Source organism: Marmota marmota, unplaced genomic scaffold (genome assembly GCF_001458135.2).
Source record: "Marmota marmota marmota unplaced genomic scaffold, marMar, whole genome shotgun sequence".
In the NCBI taxonomy this organism is placed as follows: domain Eukaryota; kingdom Metazoa; phylum Chordata; class Mammalia; order Rodentia; family Sciuridae; genus Marmota; species Marmota marmota.
In genome coordinates this window covers 1304508-1332304 of record NW_026000240.1, presented here as the reverse complement: position 1 = coordinate 1332304, position 27797 = coordinate 1304508, and the positions used below count along the sequence as shown (strand labels likewise).

The window sequence follows — 27797 nt, the reverse complement described above, 5'->3', positions numbered from 1 at the left end:
AGATATGAATCCGGGGACCCTGGAGAGGCCCTGCCACAGGCCCTTTCTCATTTCAGTGGCAACAGGGCCAACATCAGGGGGTGAGACTTGTCTCATGCCAGACCCTCCAGCTGTGCCTGGAAATCATTGTCCTTGCCAAATCCCCAGGGCACTGACTCTCACCCTCCCTAGGACATGCTCTCAAAGGTGTGCTTACTGTAGAGTAGCACTGGATTGCTACTCTTTTATCTCCATGGATGTCACCAAGGGAAAGGAACTGAAAAACAATAATGGGAAAATACACAAAAGAACATCAGAAAAAGAAAAAAAGGCAAGCTGTGTTTGATTTAAAAAATATTTGAGACACATTGTCTTTTATTTTCATAGTATGTCACTTAATAAATATTTTATCTGGATGATGAGGATGAATCACAAGGGTGGAGGAAGGACTTGAGGGGACTAAAGGATGGAGATATTTAAATTTAAATATCTTGAGGGGACTAAAGGATGGAGATATTTTAATTTAAACCTCAACTCATCAGACTTGGCCTCTGCAGCAGATTTTTCGGGGATTGAATCACAGAGTGCTTAACCACTGAACCACATCCCCAGCTCTTTTTGTATTTTATTTAGAGACAGGGTCTCACTGAGTTGCTTAGGGCCTTGCTAAGTTGCTGAGGCTGGCTTTGAACTTGCAGTGCTCCTGCCTTGGCCTCCAGAGCCACTGAGATTACAGGCATACACCACCACACCTGACCTCTGCAGCAGATCTTAAAATCTAGCAAAGAAAGTTGAACAAATCAAATTTCTAACCTGGTATGTCACCAGGTCAGTATATGGAGGACCAGTGGCAGCGGCTCTTGATTACCTGAAGCAAAGGCTTCTTAAAAGTGAGGAAGATCACAGTGCAGGCCACCAATAGGGTGAGGCAGCTGGGGAGAATAAGCACAAGGTAGAGCAGGCCCATGTCTACCCGCTCCCACTTGCAGTCCTGAGGCACGCCGCCTGGCAGCTCCAGCACACGAATGACCTTGGAGGAGAGGTTGCAAGTGACCATGGCCAAGTCGGCGACACTCTTTAGGTGCTGCAGGGCCCCCCATCCCTCCACTCCACAGCAGTCATATGGATTCTGACTGAGGTAGATGGTCTGCAGACTCCTCAGGAGCTGCTCAGACACAGCCCTCTGAGGAAGGGCAGTGAGAGAGTTTCTGCGGAGATCCAGGGTCTGCAGAGCCAGGCTGCTCCTGAACCTCGGGAAGCTAGTCAAGAAATTTCCTGACAGATCCAAGTCCCTCAGATTCCCAAATCCAGAAAAGTCCAATTCTGTGAAGCCAGAATTGAGGCCCACGTTCCTGAGAGATAGGACCTGTAAGGTGCGGGCAATATCCTGGAGAGGAGCAATGCTCCCATTCAGAATCCCCCAGTTGCTGGATAGGTCTAAGTGAGTGAGGGCCGTCCCTTGGAATGGGCAGTCTTGTAATGCCCCTAACCCACAGCCCTCCAGAGAGAGGCTCCTTAAAGATGTCATATTTCTGAAATCCACACAGCTGGGGGGTCCTGCCCTATCTAAGGGAGCTGGCTGGGGACAAAGTAAGACCTGATTATGGCTCATGTCAATTGTAGTGATGTTACTGGCATTGGCAAAAAGGCCAGTGGGGACACCCTGGAGCTGGTTGGAGCTCAGGTTAAACAAGCGGAGGCTCTTTAGGCAGCCCGTAAGCCCTGGAGCCAAGTGCAGCTCTGAGAGCTGGTTGTGGCTCAGGTCTAGTTCTGTAAGTGCGGCTAGGGGCTCATGCTCCCGGATGTGGAGCATCATCAGGCAATTCTGGTTGAGGTTCAGGTGGGAGAGGGAAGGCATTTTCTTTAGGAAGCCATCTGGCAGGTACTGGAACTGGTTCTGGCTCATGTCCAGGAAGTGAAGAGCTGCCAGGTCACTGGAGGCAAACTCTTCCCAGAGGCTGACAGTGGTGATGTTGGTCACGTTGCCGTCCACAAGGAGGAACTGGGCCACCATCTCCTGCGGTGACGAGGTATTATACAAGTCCCTGTAGAAGCCCATGTTGTTGTCCCGTAGCAGGAGAGTGTGCAACTTACTGCACTGGGGTAGGAGAGGGAAGAACAGCAGTTGGTTGTGAGACAGGTCCAGCATCTCCAGCTCAAAGGCAGCCTCCTCCTTGGCTGCCAGGAACCACTCCAGGGCATTGTAGCTGATGTTTAGAAACTGTAGCTGTGTGAGACCAAAGTCCACAATGCAGGGGAGGTTGTTGTAGGCCAAGTTGAGGCGTCTAAGCTCAGTCAAGCCATCAAAAGCACCACCCTCAATCTCAAAGATGTAGTTCCTCTGCAAATCCAGTTCCCTGAGGTGCTCCAGGCCCTCAAAGACACAGTCATCAAGCCTCATCAGGGTGTTCCTCGCCAGGGACACAGCCTCCAGTGAAGAGAGGTTCTGCAGCATGAGGGCTGCCATGTCTTCCGTTAGGGAGTTTCCTGACAAGTCGAGCCTCCGCAGATCTGGCAGAGTGTGGAGAGCAGCTGCTGTCTCCTTGTAGTTCTCAGAGAGGCAGTTGTCAGCCAGAGCCAGACTGTGCAGGTGGCCTTGCCCCTGGAAGGCATCAAGGCCGATGAGTCCCAGGTGGCAGCTGTGCAGGCTGAGGTTCTCCAGAAGAGGGTACGGCTGGAGGGAATGATTCCACAGGGTCTTGAGAGGGTTGGCGTCCAGGATGAGTGTCTGTGAGTGGGACGGGAGGCTGCTGGGCACTGAAGCAAGGTTCTGCCCTCTGCAGTCGGCAATGCCATCCCCCTAGGTCCAAAACACATGGGTCAGTGGAAAAGACATCTCTAAAGTACAGATTTATGCACAGATACTTGGTTCATTCATCAGACTGTCTCTGAAACCACTGGAAATGACTCTGGAGATCAGAGTTTTTGAAATAGGATAGGAAAATATTCTTTACCTTCACACTTTAAAAATAGTCAGCCAAGAGTTGAGTTCCAGGCCTCACTTAAAACACAGGGTGTCAGAGAAGATCTGACATCAGGTGCTGAGAATTGACAACTGTATTTGAAGTTTAGTTTTAACTCTGAGGGTTGAGGACCAGGTCTCTACTTGGATTTGAATTCTGCCTCTGTTGTTTATGTTCTGTGACCTTGGGGAAATAATTTAACCTTCAGTCTGTTCTGCAAAATGAAGATAAAAAGTGGCACCTATTTAGAAGGGTCGTTGTAAGATTAAAGTGGCTCTCATGAGGAGCTTAGCACGGTGCCAGGTACATAGTCGGTACAGGGTAAATGGTTCACACTGCACAGTACCACTGTGACATAATAGTTGGGTATCTACAGCGCCATTGCCCAACAACCAGCTGTATTGTGGCACCTTCATTTCACCCAAAATATTTTTGCCTGGGAAGCTCCCCTATACCTGTATCAAATAAATATGGTAGCAGGTCTACTGATTGTGCACTTTAAGGAGACAGAAGGATGGGGTGACCCTGATGTCACAGCAGAAATCATATAAAGCCTTCTTTAACTCAGCCAGATGTTTTATAGAATTGGCAAAAGCATAGGATGTAAGTTAGGTGTTAGTGAAAACAGTTTAAAATGGTAATTTAATAAAGCCATGTTATTCCTTTCTATAGGTTGGAAAACAAGGCCAATGATTGGCTAAAATTGTGGACCCCATCCCTGAGGGCAAATGGAACAGGGAAGAAGAGTCCTGGGTAAGAAATCCAAGTTAGGAGAGCTAACATTCAAGCTGGAAACTTGCTCTCCCACTTCTTAACTTTGGACCCTGGGCAAGGAACTAATCTCTTAGAATTTCAAGTTATTTTATCTTATGTATATTTTTTGGTGCTGGAAATTGAACCCAGGGACACTTTATCACTGAGCTTCATCCCCAGTCCTTTTTTTTTTTTTTTTTTTGAAACAGGGTCTTGCTAAGCTGATGAGGGTCTTGCTAAGTGGCTGAGGCTGGCCTTGAACTTGCCATCCTCCTGTCTTAGCCTTCTGGGATAACAGGCATGCGCCACAGTGCCCGGCTGAACCTGCAAGTTCTTTATCTGATTTTAAAAACAACATCCTCTGATAATTAAAAATTGATGCTATATTGAAATATAGAAAAATAAACTCTTCAGTAACCTCAGACTCTCCCTCAGAAAAACACACACTAACTTTTTGTTACATCTCTTTCTCACTCTTTTCTAAAGATATTACCTACCCTTTAAAAAAAATGAGAACAAACTCTACAAGATGTTCAGTAATCTACTCCATTCCCAATAATGCATGATAGACATATTGTTTTGGCAGTAAAAAATAAATTTGATCACATTTCCTTTTAGGAACCATATTAGTACACTGCATGAATAGCAATGATGAAGAACAAGAGTTCTAAGGTTCACTTCATTTGGGTTGTAATTTTCTTTTTGTTTTGTTGTGTTGTGTTGTTTTGGTACTGAGGATGGAACACAGGGCCTCACATAAGTAAGCATGTGTTCTACCGAGTTACACCCCAGTCCTTGACTCTGTTTTTTATCAAATGGGTGACCTTGGGATAGTTACCTCATCAGTAGAACTCTACTACCCTGCCTGCAAAGTGAAAATTATACTTGTATTTTTTATTTTTTTAGGATTGAGTGTGATTGCTTATATAAAACGCATTTATTATGTCCAAAGTTAGTAATAATTATTTGTTTCATCTAATTAATTAATCCCCCATTATTGAACATTTGAGTTGTTTTTAAATCTCCAGATGGATATTAGAATGAATTTGTCAGGTTCCTTCCACACCCTCCACTCCCCCTAAAAAAGTCTTTGGAATTTTGATTGGTATTTCATTACCATTTTACCATTATGGATTAATTTGGGGGAGAACTTGCATTTTTACAGAATTGAATGCCCCCCTCCCCTACCCCAAGACAAGGTGTTTTTCTATATTTGAGTAAGCGTTGGTCTCCTGGCTTCATGGGGAGTCTCTGAAGAGTGCTGTGGTTAGGGGCTTTCCTCAAGCTGTGAGACCCTGTCCTACCACAATTGCTGTAGTAAAGACCTTTGCAATTCTTTGTGGACCCACCAAAGCACTTCAAAGAACACATGGCCACCAGAGCCCCGGAAATCCTTACCATGTCCAGTTCATTTTAACATCAAATGGCCAGTGTAATGACTTGCAAACAGTTCTCAAATTGTAAGAGTCATGGGAAGTCCATTCTTTGAGCTTCCTGGCAGCTGAATCCCTGCTTCTGGCAGCCAAACCAGAAGGGTCAGGCAGAGAGTCTAGCCTGCACCCTGAAAAGCAGCCAAAGGTTTCATGCTTTATTCTTCTTTTATTTATTTATTTTTTTTGAAGTTGTTGACGGACCTTTATTTTCTTTATTTATTTGTATGTGGTGATGAGAATTGAACCCAATGCCTCCCACATGCTAGGCAAACGCTCTACCACTAAGTCACAACCCCAGCCCTCATGCTGTATTCTTTAAAACTCCAGCTGTCATGGTTCTGAACCACTAGCAGTAACCTCTAACCACTAGTCTAGAGTATGCTCCACTATGATATAGGGATTATGAGTCAGACCAATCCGGATTTTTGTTTTGTTTTTTGGTACCAGGGATCAAATCCAGTGATGCCTAACAACTGAGCCATATCCCCAGACTATTTTATTTAGAGACAGGGTCTCACTAAGTTGCTTAGGGCCTTGCTAAATTGCTGAGTTTGGCTTTGAACTCTCAATCCTCCTGTTTCAGCCTCCCGAGCTGCTGGGATTACAAGTATATGACACCACATCTTAGACACCAGGTTTAAAGCCCAGCCCCACCACTGATTAGCTGGTGACACTGAAGCCACTTTGTGCCATAGCCCCTGCTATCTATAAAATAGAGAAGTAATAATAATAATACCTATCAATAATTCCATAACACTGGGTTACTGTGATAATTAAATGAGTTAAAATATGTAAACCACTCTGGCAGTACCTAGTATGAGAAAGATGACAGGGATTGCTGGCCGTTCCCAGGCATTATCTTTAAAACCTTCAGTTAAAGAGCTACACATGGCATTGAGTGAGGCAGATTCACAGTGATCCAGACACTCCTCCTTGACTAACAATCTATCAATCAGGACAAGGTTGGGACAAGAGCAGCAGACAAGTCAGAGTTCAAGGGGGAAACTCACCAACTTGCAACCCCCTTGAGAAGCCACCATGGCCATCCCACTTCCATTCTTCCATTTCATGGTCAAGAAATGAAAACCCAGGCAGAGCCAAAGGGGCAGCAACTCCATCTCAAGGGCAGCACTGTGGACAAAGGAAAAGAAGCAGCATGTAAGGCAAGGGCATTCCAGAAGGTTGCTCTACGTTGGGTAGAAGGAGCCAGTTCCCAGTTTTGTCTGGTCTTAGAGGCCAGCAGCTACATGGAGGTGAAACCCACAGATTATTCAAATACCTCAATTTAACCAACACTTTCAACCTTTCACTGAAACCCTCAACAACAGCTCATTTTCACTTTGCCTCTACCATTTGATGGACAAGTGGCTGAACTCTGAAACTCCAGAGAGTCCAGCATTGAAGAAGCAGCAAAGGACTTAATCAGGTGTCATTGGGTATTTCCCAAGCTTTGTAATTCTGCTGGAGTTTTCTACCCTCCAGTTTAACTCTGCTGAGGCATGGCAGAAACTCAAGAAATATGTGCTGAATGAATAAAAGAACCAATGAAGGGTAAACTGGGACTGAAATACTACTCATGGCCTCAGGCTCTATAATTGAGTTCCTAATTATCTTGCTGACTGAGGCTTTTTTATAATTTTTTAAAAATATTTTATTTTTTAGTTGTAGTTGAACACAATACCTTTATTTCACTTATTTATTTATTTTTTAATGTGGTGCTAAGGATCGAACCCAGGGTCTTGCACGTGTGAGGCAAGCGCTTTACCACTGAGCCACCATTCCTGCCTTTTATAATGTTTTTAATTTTTGTTATTTATTAATTGATTACAGTGACCAATTTTTATATCTATCATATACATCATGATGTTTTAAAGTGTACATACAGGTGAAATGACTAATTTGAACTAAGTAACTCATGCATTATTTTATATAATTAGCATTTTTATTCTTAGGACACTTTGATCCATTTTAGTAGCATTTAGAAAGATACAATACATGAGTCAGGATGGCTACAAACACCTACAATCCCAGTGGCACAGAAGGCTCAGACAGGAGGTTTGCCAGTTCAGGACCACTGACTGAGGCTTTTAGAAAAGTGTGGATCTCAATGGTCACCTCATTTGAATACAGCCCTTTGAATAAAGGATTTTGATATTTTACCTGGAAGAGGAAAAAACTTGATGGGAAAATGAATGAGTGTTATGTTTAGATGTGGTGTCCCCCAAAAGCTCATATGTAAGGCAGTGCAAGAAGGTTCAGAGGAGAAATGACTGGGTTGTAAGTGTCTTAACCCAATTAGTGAATTAATCCCCTGATAGGGATTAATGGAGTGGTAACTGAAGTGGTAGAGTGTGGTTGGAGAAGGTGGGAATTGGGGCAAGGCTTAGGAGTATACATTTGTATCCTGCCAGTGGAGACATCTCTCTCTCTCTCTCTCTCTCTCTGTGTGCTTTCTGATCACCATGTGAGCTGCTTCCCTCTGACACAGTCTTCCACCTTGATGTTCTGCCTCACTTCGGGCCCCAAGGAATGGAGCCGCTCTTCTATGAACTAAGACCTCTGAAACGGTGACCCCCTAAATAAACTTAGTCACAGCAGCAAAAAAACTGACTAAAACAATGAGCAATCTTCAGATGTAATAAAGATTACATAATGAAGTATGGTTATCAGTCCTCTTGCCTGGCTAGTGCACAGAACAGCAGACATAAGAGGGCTTAACATTATACATATGCCATGCTGGTGTGTGGGGGTGATGGTGCAGGCCTGTAATCCCAAAGACTTGGGATGCTGAGGCAGGGGGATTGCAAATTTGAAGACTGCCTTAACAACTTAGTGAGACCCTGTCTCAAAATAAAAAGTGAAAAGGCTGGCTGGGAATGTATCTTAATGGTAAAGTGTCCCTGGTTTCAATCTCCAGTACTAATATATATATATATAGTCTCTTATNTATATATATATATATATATATATTAATCATACATATACCAGGAGAAGAATTTTAGAACTAAGAGGAACCATAAAGGCTATGTATTATATCATCCACCATCACATTTTTACAGTCAAAGGCCCAGAAATAATAATAGCCTATTCAAGGTTCCAGACTGACTGAGTGGTAAGGGGTCCCTCTCTGAGCTCCAGGATGAGTAACTGGGTAATTTCTTTCTCTGTATATTGCATTGACTGACTTCCAGAGTTAACAGTTGGTGGCATCCTCTCCCAGCTTGGCATTGAATGGGAGGCAAGTGCCTGGCCCAGCATTTCATCTGCCTCAGCCCCTCCTTGGCACCCTTGGGAAGGACTGCAGGTTAGCCCTTGTCTCCTCCTGGCCCACTGCTAATGCAAACCTCCTTACCTAGTCCATGCCATTCACAGCCTTTTCTGCTGACACATCTAGGCTACCTTTGGCCCCTTCCTGTTATCCTTTCTTCAAGTAAGTTTACTCATCTCAAAGACTAATTTTAACTTTCTGGTCAGATTTGAATATTCACCAGTGAAAAAAGACTAACAGAAAACCTACGTGAAATCAAGTGAATCAACCTCAGCCTGGACTTCTGGCTGGGTTACTTCTCCTTACCACACAGAGAACCTCTAATTCAGAATTCATGCTGGACACTGGGGATCCCCTTCCAGACCCTTTTTTCTGCTTCTGCACCTGTGCAGGAATAATTACCTCATGGCCTGCACAGATGGTAAATGCAGGGCCATATGGGCTCCTGTCCCCAGTATCCTCCCAGTACCCCTGCCATGCACACAAAAATGCCCCCTGAAACCTTGGAATCACATCTCGCCTTGAGATGATTGCCAGATTTAGCAAATGCTGAAATACCTCTTGAGTGTCAGATATATATTTATGCCAAAAACTTGTTTATCTGACATTCAAATTTTATTAGATGTCCTGTATTTTATTGATGAGAGATGGGAACCCTGTATATTGAAATACTAAATTGAGATGTGTACACGGCAAGAGTGTAGTTCTTCAGGGACAACATAACTCTCCAGACCAGAATGCCAGATAGTTCTGGTGTCACTTATACCCAGGAAGGTAATTTAATTTCTAGGTCAACAAGTATTTTTCAAATTTAAAATGTATCCTCTCCTTCTTCTGAAACTCAGCCAGCCAGCTAATAAAAAAAATCTTGCTATGCCCCCGGGCAACTTCTGGAATGAAACATCAGAATATCATGAGAAGATTATGGAGTTTGGAACCTGACAGTCCAGTTTAAATTCTGACTCAGGTACTTGCTGTTTGTCCTTGAGCAATTTATACAAAGTCTCCAAGACTCAGATAATACTTCTGTAAATTGGGAACAATATTAACATTTCAAAAAGTTTTATGAGAATCACACAGCATAATGTATGTGAAAGTGCTTCATGAACGGTGAAGGTAATTAACAATATAATTATTATTTATGAGTTCCAAACACCAATGAGCTGTTGTTGCTACTGCTATGCATAATTTCCAAGAATTCAACAGCTACACAAAGCAGGAAAAAAACAGTGCATAATTCATCTGAAAGGATGACTATTTCATTATATTAACTAAGTGCATAAAAGGTATACAGGAAGATTGGCTTAAAATTATATATTAATAATCCAGAACGAGATTAACTCCAGGGGCAATGACTATGCTGGTAGAGAGTTTTTGTCCTCAGAACTGTGCTTTCCCCTGCTCTGCTGCTCTGTAAGGTCGAGGACTGGCTTCTGAAGGCCCTGCTTCCCAAATCTGCTGTCAGCTGGCCTCCTGCAGGTTTGGCCAAAGGGGGACACTAGTGGGTGGCTAGAAAGCAGAATGAGCAAAGAGTTCAGGGGATTTCTGTCTCTGTCTTGAACAGAGATATCCTTGAGCCTTTCCTGGTGACCCTCAGGCTCTGGTATCATCACTTCTTCCTTCTTTCCTTCACCTACCGAGGGCAGGTCAAAGCCTCCTAAATTGCTCTTCTCTGGGTGGTCCGTCTATTGTCTGTTTGGCTTCTCAGGCTCCTCTGTCATTTGTTGCCAGTTTCCTAAATTAAATTTCCTCTGTTTTAAATAATCTAGATGATTTCTCTTTCCTGATTGGCCCCTGGCTGATCCAATAATATACGTGAGAATGGTCTTGAAGCAGGGCTAAATAAAAAGATGCAATGACTCTAAAAAGAAATAGAAGACTTTCAAATAGTAGCTATTCTGATTGAGAAACACTATTCTAGACTATGAAAGGTTTTTTCAGAGTCATAGCACTGCAAAGAGTCCAAGAGAAACAGCTCAGTATCTCACTGGAAAATCCCATGCGGTCTCCCAGGTGCACAGGACTGCTTCCCCTCCTCTTCCCCAACCCCCAACTGCTACTACTACAGCAGCTGCTGCCTGGGTAGAACTGTAACCTCTTTGCCCCAAGAGCTTTCAGCAAGTGTTATACATATATTACCACATAATCTCTCCTCAAAATAATAGGCTGAAAAAGCTTTAAAGAAAGAAGGCTTATGCAGAAAGCAGTTAGCTATCAAGGTATCTGCGTTAGGGATAAGTATTGACAGATTGGTTTGGGGGAAGGAATCTCCAGAAGCAGAGTAGGCAGGAGTATGTCATAATGTGTAACGGTGATACTCATGAATATGCAAAAGTGTAACTACCTTATGAGATGGAGGGCCCCACAAGAAAGTGGGTCTTCGTTTGTTTAAAAGTAAGGAGCCAATCCCACCTGGCATCTTGGGAGAAAGCGAAAGGCAGCTGTTCACAGACTACAGAGAATAAAGACAAAAACCCCAGTCTGTGACCCCTCCAAACCATTCCTACTACCAAGAAGCATCTGAAAGCTCTACCAAGCAGCTTTGGTCCCTTTGACTCTTAGCAGAAAAATCAAGGAAGGTTGAAGCATCTCCCATGGTAAGATCCCTCAGAACCCAGCATCCCAGTGGGGATTGCTGGGAACACAGAGTACCATCCTGAACGTCCCCTTGCCAAAACGTGTGCACTGAATCTAGTCATGAGGACACCTCCAATAGATCCAGGCTATATGATGTCCTACAAGACAGGATTTTCCAAAAATCAGGCTTGAAAAACAAAGAAAGGCTGGGAGGGGGCAGGGTAGCAATGTCTGTTCTCAATTACAAGTGACTAACAATAAGCCAATTAGCCACGTGCAATTCATGAATCAGGAGTGCATCTTGGACTTTAAAAAAAAATAACCAAAAGAAAAAATTTGAGACAGTTGGGGTGGATGATTTAAATATGTATTAATGAAGATGGTTTCATTTACAGATGATATTAGCAGATTTTTTATTGCTATTTTTTTTTCGACAATAATGTCCTGTTTGTGTTAAAAAAATAAAAAGTGCCCTTCTTCTTAGGAAACGCAAGCTGAATTATTTAGAGGTAAAGCTTCATGGTATTTATAATTTGTGTAGATTATTTAAAAACGGCTCACTAGAGAAAGATAAAGCAAACTACTAACTGATCAATCTAGCACTGGGCTTTAACTTTTCTGCACATCTGAAATTTTTCAAAATAAAAAGTTTTTTGTTGTTGGAATTCCTAAAGGAGGAGAAAAAATTATGGTAACCTTTTGTCCACACATTTCCAGGTATTTTCATTAGACTTTTTCAATATTCTTGTCAGGAAGAGGCTCAGTAAATGTTTGCTAGGTTAAAAAAATCAATACATACATAATCTTAAAGATATTCTAAAAGTTTTAATATTTTGGCATTCAAACTAGAGCTTTCAGATGTATTTATTTATTGGAGGGGTGGTGGAACCCAGGGTCACTCTACCACTGAGCTACATCCCCTATCCTTCTTAGTTTTTATTTTGAGACAGGATCTATGCTAGGTTGTCCAGGCTGGCCTCAAACTGTGATCCTCCTGCCTCAGCCTCCTGAATAGCTGGAAGGACAGGCATGCACCTCCATACCCAGCTCCAAATGATCTTTTATACCTATGAGAAGCACTGAGGTATTAGAGCACAAGTCCTGATGTAGTTCAGGAAATACAGTTGATGCACAAACATAACTTCCCCTGTCCAGGTGGATTGCTCTGACTAGCACACCCACAGTCCCTCCGGAGGGGCAGTCCTCAGAAGAATCACATGACAGCACCATCAACCACACTAAGCTGCCAGAATCTTGGGGAAGCACTTGAACATAAGTAGTAAATTGTTACCTGACAGCAGCACCCTGTGAATGAGTCTGGTACAAAGACAAGGAAGAGAATTAGGTCGTTAGCAGTAGATTTGAGCTAAAAGGCACAGAGGGAGAAGGTAGAGATGACTTCTTCAGAGATCTTGCCATGGGGAACAGATGCTATGAGGTACGTAACAAGGCACATAGAAAAGAATAAAACAGTCAACAGAGGACAGAGAAGATGGAATAGAAAGAATGACCGGAGGATTGACCAAGCTAGCTGAGAGAGGGCGGACAGAGTGGGCTCAGGTTGCCTCCTGATGCCTCAGGGTTTTTTCCAAGTCCAAGGCCATTTACAAGTGTCATATTCTCTCTTGATAAACATCCCTCTACCCCTATCCTCAAGAGCTGGCTCAAATGTTGCATCTTGAAAACAAAAAGAACTGAACTAAAATAGAATTTGGACTCTTTACCCACAAAGTCCCAAGTTTTCACATTCTGTGAGTATTTCAACAAAATTGACACAGGTGCATTAAAATAGTTTTGAAATTACAATCTATAGATTCTATAAAATAGGTCGCTGGGATGTTATAATTTTCTTGAGCATTCAGAAAAGTGTTTTCTCTAATATCTTCTTTGGAGTATAAAAACACAGGTCACAACTGGTCAACAAAAGAACATGAGTAGCAACACATTAGATTTTGTCAGGCAGCAGTTCAGTGCAGTATACATTGTCCCTGGGCCCTATTTTTAGGACAGTTACTTTTGTGTGTGTGTGTGTATGTGTATGGTACTGGAGACTGAATCCAGGGCCTGTGCATTCGAGGCAAGCACTCTATCAACTGAGCTATAGCCCCAGGCCCCAGGACAGTTACTTTTGAACATTAATAATTTGAAATATAGTGCATTCCTTGAAATAAAATAATAACCAAGTTCTAGAAAATATTTTCATGAATACATGTCTTATATCACATATCACTTATGTATGCAATATTTTTTCAGTTGAATATTTAGTAAAAGTAATTTTTGCACAAAGTTTATGCCATTTTCACAATGAATTTAAAAATATCTTCAAACACTCTCATCACTCACCTATTACTTTTCTCAAAAGAATACAACTTTAAAAAGATAATATTTTACTTCAAAGTTACATAATTGTATATTTATTGCTCAATTTTGGTTTTTGTAGGTGTCCCACATCTGAGATGATGGGATAAAATGGGTTAATAAACCTAAGTGCAAAGTACAAATCTGTACATAATATTTCCAAAAAAGTAGGTGAAATATTTATGATGTTACCTGAACATTTAAATAAATTGCCTAAAATCTGCATCTGGTACCGCATTTTTCAAAGTGCATGCTGCAGATAAGCATGCACTCAGAGGGGACTGGGGTTGTGGCTCAATGGTAGATCGCTCGCCTAGTATATGTGGGGCACTAGGTTCTATCCTCAGCACTACATTTAAAAAATAACAATAATAATAAATAAAATAAGAGTATTGTGTCCATCTACAACTAAAAAATAATATATAAAAAAATAATCAACCAGAGATGTTAAAACTGGAGGGTGAAAAATTGTTGGGAAATAAAATATTAATGTAATTTTTTTTTTTAGAGAGAGAGAAGAGAGATTTTTTTTTAATATTTATTTTTCAGTTTTCGGCAGACACAACATCTTTATTTTATTTTATGTGGTGCTGAGAATCGAACCCAGCGCCCCACACATGCCAGGTGAACGTGTTACCGCTTGAGCCACATCCCCAGCCCCTTAATGTAATTTTAAAGCATTTCCCTACTGGTTACTTGTTAATTTTACAAAAGCAAAAATGGAAACTTATGGTGGGGAAACCAGGAGATACCTCAACCAAATGCTCAAATTATTATAGAGGCATCACTAGGCACTTTTGAATGTTTCCAAAATTCAATTTTGAAAATTTTACTGGGTCAACTTTGAATACAGACTGGATGAAATAATAGTGTTATATCAACATTATCTTTTCAGACTTTATCATTATTCTGTGGTTATACAAGAAACTGTCCTTCTTGGGAAATGTGTACTGAAATATCTATATCTGTAGAGAGGAAAAAGTAAAAGTGACACACAAAATGTTAATAATTGTTAAATCTGGATGAACCGTCTGGGTCCTTTTTAATTGCAACTTTTCTGCATTTGAAATTTCTTTTAAAAATAAACAAAATGTGATATATATATATGTATATATGTATATACTCAATAGAATATTACTCAGCTTTAAAGAAGAGTGAAATTATGGCATTTGTCAGTAAATGGTTGGAGTTGGAGAATATCAGGCTAAGTGAAATAAGCCAATCCCACAAAACCATAATCCCAATGTTTTCTCTAATATGCATTACTAATTCACAATAAGGCGGGGGGTGGGGCACTAGGGAAGAATAGCATTACCCTAGACTAGGTAGAAGGAAGTGATGGGAGGAGAGGGAGGGGAATGTGGGAATAGGAAAGATAGTAGAATGAAATAGACATTATTACTGTATGTATATATGTTACTATGAGACTAATATGACTCTGCAACATGTACAACTCAGAAAACTGAAAAATTGTATCCCATCTATGTATGATATATCAAAGTGCATAAATGCATTCTACTATCATTATAACTAATTAAAACAAATTTTAAAAATCAAAAATATACAAATAAGTTCCCCAAAATTAACTCATGAAAATATAAAATGCTTTGAAAAATTCATTCTAATACGAATTACATTTATGTAACACATGAAAAATTGTCTCTTTTGAATATTGATACATCATAATGTTAAAAAAAAAAAATCTGTGTGCCAGAGTCATGGCACAAGCCAGTATCCCAGCTATTCAGGAGGATGAGACAGAAGGACTGTCTTGAGGCCAGACTGGGAAACTTAAGCAAGACCTTCTCTCTCTCTCTCTCTCTCTCTCTCTCTCTCTCTCTCTCTCACACACACACACACACACACACACACACACAACTCTGTTTATAAAACTAAACTTATTTGCAAGATTTTTGCTTGGATATATATTTATACCAAGGAAATATCTTAACAAAACATATTAACTGCTTAAAACATAACCTGGCAAAGAAAAGACAAAGAGAGGAGCAGAAGGAGTAAGAAAGCCAGAGAGACATTTTGGTTCAAACTTTTAACACTAAAACTATTCAATTTTTAATACCTTTATTTTATTTATTTATTTTTTATGTGGTGCTAAGGATTGAACTCAGTGCCTCACACTGGGCAAGGGCTGGGCAAGTGCTCTACCACTGAGCTATAACCCCAACCCAAAAACTATTTAATTTTTGATAAGTGAGATTAGAATTACTTTGATAATTAGCTATTAAATCTGAAATGTTTAAAACTTTAAAAAAGATACCATATGGTCCTATTCCCTAAAAATAAGCCACAATATGGGCTTTTAAAATATGAGTTTATTCAGCCATAAAAATGAAATTATGTCATTGCAGGAAAATGGATGGAACTAGAGAACAAAATAAGCCAAACTCAGAAAGTTAAGGGATGTATGTTTTCTCTCATATGCAGAAGTTAGAAAGGAAAAAGGAAAAACAGTGAGGGCAGATCTCATGGAAATCAAAGGGAGTTCAGTAGAGGAAAGAGACCAAAGGGTGGGAGGTGAGGAGGGACGGGGGATGTTTTGGGGAGTGATATTGGCGACATTAGACGGTTACATTGCGTGCATGTATGAAAATGTAATAACAAATCCCATCATTATGAACCACTATAATATACCAATTAAAAATGTGGAAAAATGAGATACAATGCATATACCATAAAATTTACTCTTTAAAAATGTACAGTTTAGTTTATTCACAATGTTGAGCAATCATCAATACTATGCAATCCCAGAGTATTTGCATTGCCCCCAAAAGAAAGCTCATATTATTAGCAGTCACTCCCCATTTCCAACTTTCCCCCATCCCCTGGATACTACTAGTGTACTTTCTGAATATGGATTTGCCTATTCAAGACATTTTATGGGCTGGGGCTGTAGCTCAGTGGTAGAGCGCTTGCCTCACATATGTGAGGCACTGGGTCTAATCCTCAGCACCACACATAAGAAAATAAATACATAAAAAGATATTGTGACCATTTACAATTAAAAAACATTTTTTAAAAAAAAAAAGACATTTTAGCTGGGCTCATTGGCACACACCTGTAATCCCAGCGGCTTAGAAGGCTGAGACAGGAAGACCATGGGTTCAGCAAGTGAGAAGCTAAGCAATTCAGTGAGACCCTGTCTCTAAACAAAACACAAAATAGGGCTGAGGATGTGGCTCAGTGGTTGAGTGTCCCTGAGTTCAGTCCCCACTACAAAAAAAAAAAAAATTATATAAATAGAATCAAACAATACGTGACCTTCTATTTCTGGCTTCTCTCACTTAGCATAATGCATTCAAAGTTCATTTATGTTGTAGCAAATATCAATACTTCATTTCTTTTAAATACCACTAAAATTCCATTGTATGTATGAATATACCACATTTTGTTTATGTTTCATTCATCAGTTGATTGACATTTGGGTTGTTTCCACTTTGGGGCTATTATGTGTAATGCTATTATGAACATTCATGTACAAGTTTGTGTGTGGGCATGCTTTCAGTTCTCTTGGGTATATACCAAGGAGCAGAATTATTGAAATTGTTTTGTTTTAAGGAATTGGGGATGAACCCAGTGCCTTGCTCATGTACTCTACCACTGAACCATAACCCAGCCCTATTTAACATTTTGTTGTTGTTGTTTTTAGTTTATACATGACAGTAGAGTATATTTTGATGTATTTATATAAACATGGAGTACATCTTCTTCTAATTAGGATTACAGTTTTGTGGTTGTACATGATGTGCAGATTCAGTGTGTGTGTTCATATATGTACCTAGGAAAGTTAAGTCAGATTTCCTAATTCTGTCCCCCATTCCTTCCCTTCATTCCCCTTTGTCTAATCTACTGAACTTTCATTCCCCTCCCCCCTTGTTGTGTGTTAGCATCCATATATCAGAGAGAACAACTGACCCCTATTTGGGGGGGAATTGGCTTATTTCACTTAGCATAACAGTCTCCAGATTCATCCATTTACCAGCAAAAGCCATTATTTTTTACCCAGCCCTATTTAACTTTTTGAGACACTGCCAGACTGTTTTCCAAAGGGGCTGCTCTGTTTTACATTCAATCAACAGTATAAGAAGGTTCTTAATTTCTCTACATCCTTTCCAGCACCATTATTACCTGTCATTTTTAATTATTGTCATCTTAGTGAGTATGAAGTAGGATATATTGTGTTTTTATTTCCATTTCCCTAATGACTAAAGATATTGGGAATCTTTAAATGTATTTACTAACCATTTCTGTATCTTTGGAGATATGTCCATGTGTACTCTTAAAATCCAAAATTTTTTAAGTAGATTTTGGAATTACATGTAAAAGAAAATAAAAGAACCAGCTATATACTCTCATAAATTAATGCATTTCTATGTTTTACAAATAGCTAATATTCAAATGCTGGGTGCATTAAAAAAGAACTTGTAAATTGAGGGTTAAGGCAACAGAGCATTTAGAATTGTGACATATGAATTCAAATCATGTGATTCATTTCTCTGACTTTCTCTTAATAATGAATTTTTTTAAAATATAGCAATACAATGGTTTTTGAGTTTTCTTCTCTTAAGAATCATCCTATGCCCTGTAAGTGGAAAAGCAAATTGGCACACCTTTTCTGAAAGACAGTTTGGCATAATTTATCAAAGACTTGAAAGCATGAATTCTTTGTGATTCAATAATTCCATTTCCAGGAACTTATTCTTAGGAATTAAAAGCATGTAAAAAATATTCAAATGAATATAAAGCATGGATTCTTTGCGATTTAATAATTCCATTTCCAGGAACTTATTCTTAGGAATTAAAAGCATGTAAAAATATTTAAATGAATATTCATTACAACATTAGTAATAATAATTAAAAAGTTGATGTTGGGAGCAGTGCTGCACACCTGTAACGCTAGCTACTTGGGAGGCCAAGGCAGGAGGATCATGAGTTAGAGTCTAGCCTGAGCAACTAAGCAAAACCCTATCTCAAGATATTAAAAAAAAAAAAAAAAACAGATGGTGGCTCACAGCTATAATCCCAACAGTGTAGGAAACTGAGACAGAATAATCATGATTTCAAAGCCAGCCTCAGCAATACAGTCGGCCCCTAAGCAACTAAGTGATCCCTATCTCTAAATAAAATATAAAAAGGGTTGGGGATATAGCTCAGTAGTTGAGCACTCCTGGGTTCAATCCTTGGTACCAAAAAAAAAAAAATGTTAATAAAAGAGTGGAAATCAGCATAAGTCAGAAGTCCAACAATGGAAAGAATGGTTAAATACATTATGATGCAACTATATGACAGGACTCGTGTGCTGCAATGAAAAAAAAATTGGTAGATATATATATGACCTGAAAAAAATATTAATAGAATAGTATTAGGAAAAAAGTAACGTGCAAACAAAATATAATTCCAAGATTTTTTAAACTTTACATGTATCTGCATATTTTCTATAAAATTCTTGAAGGGACACATCAGAATCTTAACATGGGAGAACTGTACACTGTTTACTTTTTCTACATCTGTATATTTTTTCTTCTTTGTATTTTCTATTTTTTCAACAATCAACTTCAATTGAAAAGAAGTTCTAAAGGAACAGAATAAATCTGTTATAATTTAAAAATTAAAATATGCATCATAATCAGAACCTAATAAATATCACTGACATAGAGAATTTCTTATAGATACTTAGAATTGAAATTATTGTAAGTGTGCTTCAAATGATTTTGTTTAGAGTTAGTGGGAAAAAGTAACATTGACTAATGATTAAGAAAAGTTTAATTTTTTTTTTTTTTTTTTTTGTGTGTGTGTGTGTGTTGCTGGGGATCGAACCCAGGGCCTTGTGCTTGCGAGGTGAGCACTCTTCCAACTGAGCTACATCCCCAGCAAGAAAAGTTTTATTATGGACATCACTTTTCCTTTTCAGGGTGAAGAGGATTTAGATTTGGGGTTTCATGTTGGCAAATTAGTCCCTGGAAAGGCATCTGTCAAGGGAGAAGGAAGACCCAGGCCAAGGGGACAGATGGAACAAGTTCAAAGCCTGACTCTGACTTTGGGCCTTAATTTCGTCCCAGTAAAATGGGAATTACAGTGCCTGTGATGCAGATTGCTGCAATATTAGGACAAGTTTTTTTTTGTTTGTTTGGTTTTATTTTGTATTTTGTTTTTTGCTTTTTTAATGTTCAAAAAAATAGTCTTTGTCATTATTACAGCATCCCTGCAGGATGTCAACCTGCCTGCACTCACACTCACCCACAGCGGGAAATCACTACCTTGGAAGCCGCTGATTGGACTACTGGGTCCCCCTCACACTGGCCTCTGGGGCTTGGATTCCCCTTTCAGCCTGAACAAGTAAAGAGTTGTATTATTTGAATTTGTTGGAAGGCAACTTGAAGCATGGTCCTGAGAATTTGTCTAAGAAAGGACAGTTCTGTTGCATGTGACCCTCATTCAAATATCTTAAAATGACCATCCTTTTGAAAAGAACTGGAGCAGTTTCTGGGGACCCCCACCAATTCTCCAGGGATCATAGCAATAACTAAGGACTAGCCCACCATTTTGGATGTGATAACACTCAGGCCGAGCGATAGAAGGTGCTCAGGGAATGCCCTGCAATGGTTTCCAAGCACTGGTCAGGAGTCCCACCCTAAGCAGTGCACTCCTGTTCAACTAGGGCTCTGACCAGGCTTGAGACAGAGGTTTTGTCTAGGAATGGCTCAGGCTCAGCTCTACCTGGACAAAGGTTTAAGGCCACTGCAGCTGTCCTTCCCTTGAGCTCTTCCCATTGCAACTTCAGTGTGGGCTGAGCACTACCTGCTCAAACTTCATTCTCTCAGGGCCACAGATGAGTCAACTGGTTTCCCTATGTGGTCAGGGCCAGCCCATCACAACCAAAAGAGGCCAGTTCGCTCTGTCCTATTCCATGGCCACAGGCTGCCTCTGGTCACAGGTCTTAGAAAATGCAAATCTGCCCCCACTGGGAGATAACACCTTGATTTTATATGTCTTGTTGTGGCTGGGAGGAGGTCCCAGTGTCATCTTTGTATATGAGGGACCCACATAATCTGTACAGATAGGCCCAACCCTTTAGGTATCACAGGTTTATAATCTCTGGTCACTTCTGAAAGAGTGATGACCTGCCACCATCCTTCTCAATAAGAGCAACCTGTGCAGAGGAAGGAGCCCCAGATGGGGGTAAGAGATCTGGACCAGTGTAGCTCTTTCACTCCAGTGGTGGCCATGGGTGAAAATATTAATTGTCTCACTGACCTTCAAGGATTGTGTCAAGACTAAATGAGAGAAAGTGTGTAGAAAAATTTTGGCAATATAAAGGGATGCTTCAGGCTTCATTTCAAGTGCAGGAGGCTGGGGACTCTCACCAATTCTCCAAGGCTTGAAGGAAAACCCCTCATTCCATCCCCTAATGGCAGACATTTCCTACAGGGAGACTGGTTATGTCAAAGGGAAAGCAGAGTCACCCTTGCAAACAGGGAGTTAGTGTTGAAATAAAAAAGACAAAATGCCTACACTATGTCCTGTCTATGTGAAGTGCAGTGTAGACCTTGGGACACGCAGTGGAGGTGAGACCACTCAGAGTCTGTGGAGTACTGGGGCAGGGATCATAGCAATAACTAAGGCCAATTGCTGGGCGTGGAATGAGAATGAAAATATAGGCCCCCTCCCAACTTGGTTTCCTTGCAGAAGAGCAACAGGGGTGTGACAATTTTTTTGCAAGCTCTTTTGCAACTGGGGAGTGGCTGATACAGATTCCTGACATGGACCTGCACAATAGAATAGTATTCAAGGTGTACAGAAGAGTTCTCGGATTCCTTCCAGGCTCTTAAATATAATAGCTCAAGTTTATTGAGTGCTCACCGTGGAATAAGTTCTATGCCAAGTGCTTTACATATAATAATCCTCTCAAAATCCTGGCAGGATTATTTATCCTGTTGCATTCACAATAGAGTGCGGCTCCCAGGGGTGTGGTCGTACACCTGGAGAATGTTAGAGCTGTGATTCAAATTCAGGCCTCTGAGTTCTGTATCAGTTCAACCTCAATACCACAAGCCTCAGCCACTCTGGGATACTTGGTAGCCTTGACAAAATCACACATTTCACATGCTGCTTCATCTGTGGGAAAGACCCTTTCACTGATCTTCTTTACCAAACTCCTGTTCAGACTTCAAGGCCCACTGCATGTATCAGTCCTTACCATAGTCTGATATTTCAGCTGAATGATAATCCAATTATCCACATGACATGATTATAGGTAGTTATAGTTTCTATAGTTTTTAAATTTTTTAATTATTAATTTGTTGAAAAGCATTGTGAGCAGATACTACATATTATTAGTAATTTTTTCCCAATATTTTGTTATGAAAAAGTTTTAACATATGGCCAAATTGAAAAAAAAAAAATTTGACAGTGATCACTGGTATGTCCACCACCTAGATCCTACTCTGGACATTTTACTATAACTGCTTCATCATATATCTATCCATCTAACTATCCATCTAGTCATCCTTCAGTTTATCTTATTTGTTGATGCATTTCAAAATAGGTAGCAGTCAACAGGACACTTCCCCCTTTAGTACTTCATAAGATATATCAAATGATTTAACTTTTTTAAAATGTTCCTGCTTTTTCAATCTTCTGGATCAATTTAACTGAAGAGCATCCTGAAATTGCAAAGTCAGAGGCTTACTTTGTTTTACTTTGGATGGAGACAAATGTCTTTGTGCTAAAAAAAAAAAAAAAAAAAAAATTAACCACTGGTATTCCCACAAAGGTATCAAAAAGGCAATGGATGAGGAGTCAGTGCACCTTAGTTTATCTATAAAATCAGGGAATTGAGGGATAAATGGAAATGATCTCTAGTGAAGTGTCCACTCTGAATCTACAAATGTTCATATTTTTGGTTCATGAAAAAGAGTCACTATAGCGTGTTCCAGCTTCCCCCTCACTCTCTCCATTGCACAGGCACAACCTTAATGAAGAAAATGATGCTCTAATACAGGAGGAAAAAAATAGGATAATCTAGATTGTGGCTTCATGTTTTAATTTCACTAGGGACAAAGACCCCAGTGTCAGTTGTAGAAGGGCTGTCTGTTGAGAGGAAATGCTGAGATGAAGGGCACAAAGCCATGTGCGAACTGCTAAAAAAGAGAGAAGCACTGAAGAACTGAGATCATTTTAAAGGAAAGATAATAACAAACTTTGCTACATTCTTCTGGCTACAGATTGCTTTACAGTCATTCTTAAAGGCTAGTGGAAAGGGAACAGGAGGAGATAGAGGTGTAGGAGCTTACTTTTACAGAACACACCAGCCATCTTACAGGTTTTAATGCCCCCACTCATGGCAGAGAATGTTTAAAGCCCAAGTTTGGGAACAAACCTGTGTCATTCAAATTTTTTTNTATATATATATATATATATATATATATATATATATATATATATATATATATATATATATATATTTTTTGTTTATCCAGCCATCAGTTGGTGGGACATTGGGTTGTTTCCACCTTTTGGCTGTTGTGAATAATGCTGCTCAATTTGAACATGGGTATACGCATATCCTATTCAAGTCCCTGCTTATTATTTCCATTTTACTGATAAGAAATCCAAGACTCAAAAGGTCAAAGTTCAAGTCACACAGACTATGCATAAATCCAGAAGTGAGTTCAGACCCAAGTAGGAGATGGATATTCACCTATCTGGGAGACATGTGCCCTACAAATATTCAGCTGGAGTTGTGCAGATACATATTTGCTAGTAAATAGCTATCCCATGAGCCTTTACCCCAGATGCCTGGCCCCTCTTGGAACTCCCAGAGACCCTAACCATGATTCAGCAACCAAATAGGTAGCAGCTGATCCCCCAGGACCCTGCTTCTGATGAGAGCACCCCTTCTGATCAGTGCCATGCTGTCTTGGATATTCGGAATAGCAGCCCTGCCTGTGTCACAGAGTACCATGATCTTCTGTAAGGGTAAGTTAGACAGAGGTCTGTTAGAGGTGCTGCCAAAGGAGCTAGACATCTTAGAAAACACTGGGAATTTAGAAGGAAATAAGAGGCCAGAATTATTAGCTAAAATGGAGGCTTCAGTTTAAGCACTAGAAAAAGGGCCCAACAACCCAGATGAAGAGAAAGGCCACTGAGGGAATGCCATGAGGCGGTCCTAGAGTGCCAGGCAAGGCAATGACAGGGACACCATTAACTTGACTGAAGCTGAAGGAAGTGGCTCAGGGCCAGGAAAGTAAGGACCAGCCGATCCCTGAGCCTAAAGACTGAGGGACAGCTCAGCCTTGTCATCTGAGGGAGATGCTGGGAAGGCAGCAGAGACCTGGACTGCTGCAGGTGCTTAGGTTCTGCCTGAGAGAGTCAAGGCGAGAAGACAACGCCCCGAGCGCTATCTCCCAAAGAGAACTGATTATTATCTTTCTTGGAAATGGCAGCAGAAAGTTGCTCGGGGCACAAGCACACAGCACAGCACCTGCCTGTGGTGACTTTTTGGGTTGGGGTTGGAAGAGGGGAGTCCCCGTGACCTCACAGGGCTTTGTGGCCACATTCAGCCCATCGCTGGTACCAGCCATGCGCCTCATGCCCATCTCGCTGGTAAGAATCATGGCAGAGTTCTACTTCCTTCTTTATTCCCTACATTGAGTCTGAAGTCATTCATGCATTAAAGTGAGAAAAGACACGTGGTTTTGGTCTCAGCACCTGACTCAATTGCTCTGGAAATCAGTTGGTTTTGCCTTCTAACAGACATTTCTCCTCCTTATGATAACAATTCCTCAATTCCTCTTTGGGGGGAACCACCACCTTCTTTTCTTCTTTTTAGAATTTAATTATGGTAAAATATGCATAATGTAAGATTATCATCTTAACCATTTTTAAAACAATTTTTTTTAGTTGTAAGTGGACACAACACTTTTATTTTCTTTATTTATATGTGGTGCTGAGGATCCAATCCAGTACCTCACCCAGACTAGATGAGCACACTACCATTGAGCCACAACCCCATGGTTAAGTCCCATCTTAACCATTTTTAAGTGTACAAGTCAGTATTGTTGTGTACATCTTATTGTTGAGCAACAAATCTCCTTCTCTCTCTTTCTTTTTTCTTTTTTTTTTTTTTTTTTACCACGGAATGAACCCATGGGCACTTAACCACTGAGCCACAGCCACATCCCCAGCCCTTTTTATTTTTTATTTTGAGACAGGGTCTCACTAAGTTACCTAGGGCCTCACTGAGTTGCTTTGGACTTATGATCCTCCTGCCTCAGCCTCCCGAGTCACTGGGATTACAGGGGTGTGCCACCTTGCCTGGCTCCCTTCCTTCTTAAGAAGTAATTTATTTGGTCTCATCCCAACTTCTGGCTCCGGGATGGGGCCTTTGAATGAGGCTAGACTTATTACAGTATCCTATATCTCTAGCTGCACTGATTGGCACATCACAGAAGCTGAGTCCATGAGAATCAATACAAGGATAGCTGCTAGAACTAATGGGAGCAGGCCTTGTCTTCTTGCTCCAGATGCCAAACTGGTGAGGATTAACTTGGAGCCACAGGTGGCTATCTTTGCCACCAACAACAAGATGTGCCTAATAATAAAGCCTGCACAGGGGAAAGCAAAGTTGAAGGATGAACACAGATGGATTTCTGGCAAATGTTTTTGAGCACCTGGATCCAGCTATGCCTGAAACAATTGCCTAAAAACTTTACAGTTGCATGAAACATAAATCCTCTTTTTTTTTTTTTTTTCTGAACCCAATTTGAGTCGGGTTTTTGTCATTTGTAACTAGAAGAATCTTATCTAAAGCTAAGGATGTAGCTCCTGATACAGCTCAGTGGTAGAGGGTTTAGCATATGTGAGGCCCTGGGTATAAGCCCTAACACTAAAAATAAATAAGACAAATACAATAAAATAATCCAGGGTTAGGGTTATAGCTCTGTAGTAGAGCACTTGCTTAGCATGTGTGAGGCCCTGGGTTTGATCTGCAGTAAGAAAAAAAAAAAATTAAATCTTATCTAATAGACCCCTGAACTTAAGTCTAGAATTTTATGAGACTCTTAAGATCCAAGCACTAATGTTCTTCTCCCTTCTGCTTATCTCTCTGAGCTTTCAAAAATCATCAACTGCCAGGTACAGTGCCTCATGCCTGTAATCCCAGCAGCTCAGGAAGCTGAGGCAGGAGGATCGAGAGTTCAACGCCAGCCTTTGCAAGTTAGAAGGCCCTAAGCAACTTACTGATACCCTGTCTCCAAATAAAATATAAAGAGGGCTGGAGATGTGGCTCAATAGTTAAGCACTCCTAAGTTAAAAAAAAAAAATCATCTAACCTATCCCAGAATGCCCCCTCCTCACAATTAACACATGACATTTGTTCAATGATGAAGCTGAGAAGAATGCTGGGTGGGTGTGGGGAATTAGTATAATATAGAAATTATATCAAAGGAAAAAAAATTTATAAATATGTATCTAGATGACATATCAGCGACCACACGTGAGCACAGACCCCTGGAACTACAGTGTAAACAAACAGCTCCTGAGAAAGAGAGCGCTTGTCAGTCGTGAGAGGCCACCCTCTCCTAACTTACATGGCTATAGTGTGGCTCTGAGCATGGCGTAAGGAGCACTAATCTTCCATGCAAGAGTCTAGTTTCAGCTCTGTGGGGGGGGGACAAGCCCAAACGGGGTTGTAATGAGTACTAGCACAGCTCTTCTGCAGGAGTCTAGAAGACCAGAGAAAGAGGCCAGCGCCTTCCTCACACAGGCCTCAGAACAGACACTGGGCGCCTGCTTGCTGTTTGGGATGTTCTGGCTCCCTCATGAAGGCTTAAAGTCTAGGGGGATGGAGTTTATCTAGGTGTTCATGAGGATCCCACGAGGGCACCCATTAGATGAAAGCACCTCTGTGAAGGTTTTTGTTTTTAATCTCAAAGCAGGCCAGGGCCCATGATTCTACAATCTCCCCTAGGAGCTCTGGGCATACATGTACAAACCTGTGGGGGGTCTGAGAAAAATAAGTCTCCAGGCTATAGAGCGCAGCAACCCGCCAACAGAGGGAACAGTCTTGTTCCCCAAGTCAGGAGGTAAAATGGGCAGGGGAAATCATGAAGGGCCTGCTCCATAGACTCTGGATGTTTCTACTACCCAAACTTTTAATAGACTGTGCCCATCATGGAAGAAATCTCTGGTGAGGTCCCCTCACTCTCCCTGGAAACATTCTTGCTGGTAGTTGGGGGAACCCTGCCCTAGCCTTCTCAGTCCCGGCCATGATTAAATGATCCCCCACGTGCTTGCCTTCTCTCCGTCCTGAGGTGGAGCTCACCACCCATTCTGAGCGCAGTACTTCTTCCTGACACTTGGGGATATATATATATATATATATATATATATATATATATATATATATACACACACACACACACACACACACACNTGACACTTGGGGATATATATATATATATATATATATATATATATATATATATACACACACACACACACACACACACACATATATATATATATATCCCTAGAATCCAGCCCACATGGACAGGCCACGAGGGCTACAGAAGAGCACTGGACAAAAAAATCAGAAGAGCCCGAGTTCTAGTCTTCCTCTGACACTAGTAAAAGAGTCCAAGAAACAGAATCCTAGAGAATCTCCCCAGGACAAAGCCTCTGTGGGTGGCGGGAAGGAGCTTTGTGAGTCTTCTCAGCTGCATCCCCAGGATGGTGAATACACATCCTGGCACTTGGAAATATGTGTTCCATTTCCCGATGGAAATATGTGTTCCTGTAAATGAGTCACCACGTATTTATCAATGAAATAGTGATTCTCAAGCTATGTTGTGGGGCAGGAAAGGAGATCCAAGCACCCCGCGGATTCTGAGTGTTCGCAGAGTAGTCTCATTACATCCTATCATCCAGCCCAGGGAGGGAGCATTCCCATTCCCATTTTGTAGATGATAAAACTGAGGTTCATAAACTCTCACTGACCTGCTCACATTCTCCCCAGCAGAGCCAGGAATCAAAAACACGTCTGATTCTGAAGCCCTGGTTGTTTCCACTACCTCACATCACTCCAAGCGCTCCTGCGGGATGCATGTCCACCTACACCCAGAGCTGTAGCCCCCAAACCCTACGCAGAGGCTGGGAGCAGCCCGCCACAGCTTCCGGATCAGCCACCAACAGTGGACCACGGACGCTGACCTCCCACCCACCAAGTTGACCCGAACTCGCCCACCTAGAAGGGCGGTGGCTGCCGGGCGGGGAGGTCCCCCGTGCAGGAAATACTCACGGCTCCCGGAGGCCCAGGTGGCTCCGCGGGGCGCATCGTCTCCCAGGCTCGGCCTCCTCCTCGAGAGCAGCCAAACGCGGCGCTGGGCTGCCTCCTCTCTGGGGCATCAGATTATTTTAGCACTTGCGGAAGGAACGGACGGAAACTGA

General features: G+C 41.2%; 1 protein-coding gene across 1 annotated transcript; it reads right to left on the bottom strand.

The window, feature by feature from the left end:
* Window positions 1–320: 320 nt before the first annotated feature.
* On the bottom strand, window positions 321–27797 carry Nrros (negative regulator of reactive oxygen species). The gene is made up of 4 exons (XM_015486823.2): window positions 27649–27797; window positions 6139–6259; window positions 496–2779; window positions 321–461 (listed from the first exon to the last, which is right to left on the bottom strand). The coding sequence occupies exons 1-3, from the start codon at window positions 27753–27755 to the stop codon at window positions 809–811; spliced, it is 2199 nt and encodes a 732-aa protein (XP_015342309.1). The 5' UTR covers window positions 27756–27797; the 3' UTR covers window positions 321–461; window positions 496–808.

What these genes read in the sequence shown, in the direction of transcription:
- Nrros (XM_015486823.2), bottom strand. Translation starts at nt 27,755, where the DNA reads ATGCCCCAGAGAGGAGGCAGCCCAGCGCCGCGTTTGGCTGCTCTCGAG. An exon ending in CACCTGGGCCTCCGGGAGCC is followed by an intron (nt 6,260 to 27,648) that starts GTGAGTATTTCC and finishes CTTTGTCCACAG; the next exon opens with TGCTGCCCTTGAGATGGAGT. An exon ending in CTCAAGGGGGTTGCAAGTTG is followed by an intron (nt 2,780 to 6,138) that starts GTGAGTTTCCCC and finishes TTTTGGACCTAG; the next exon opens with GGGGATGGCATTGCCGACTG.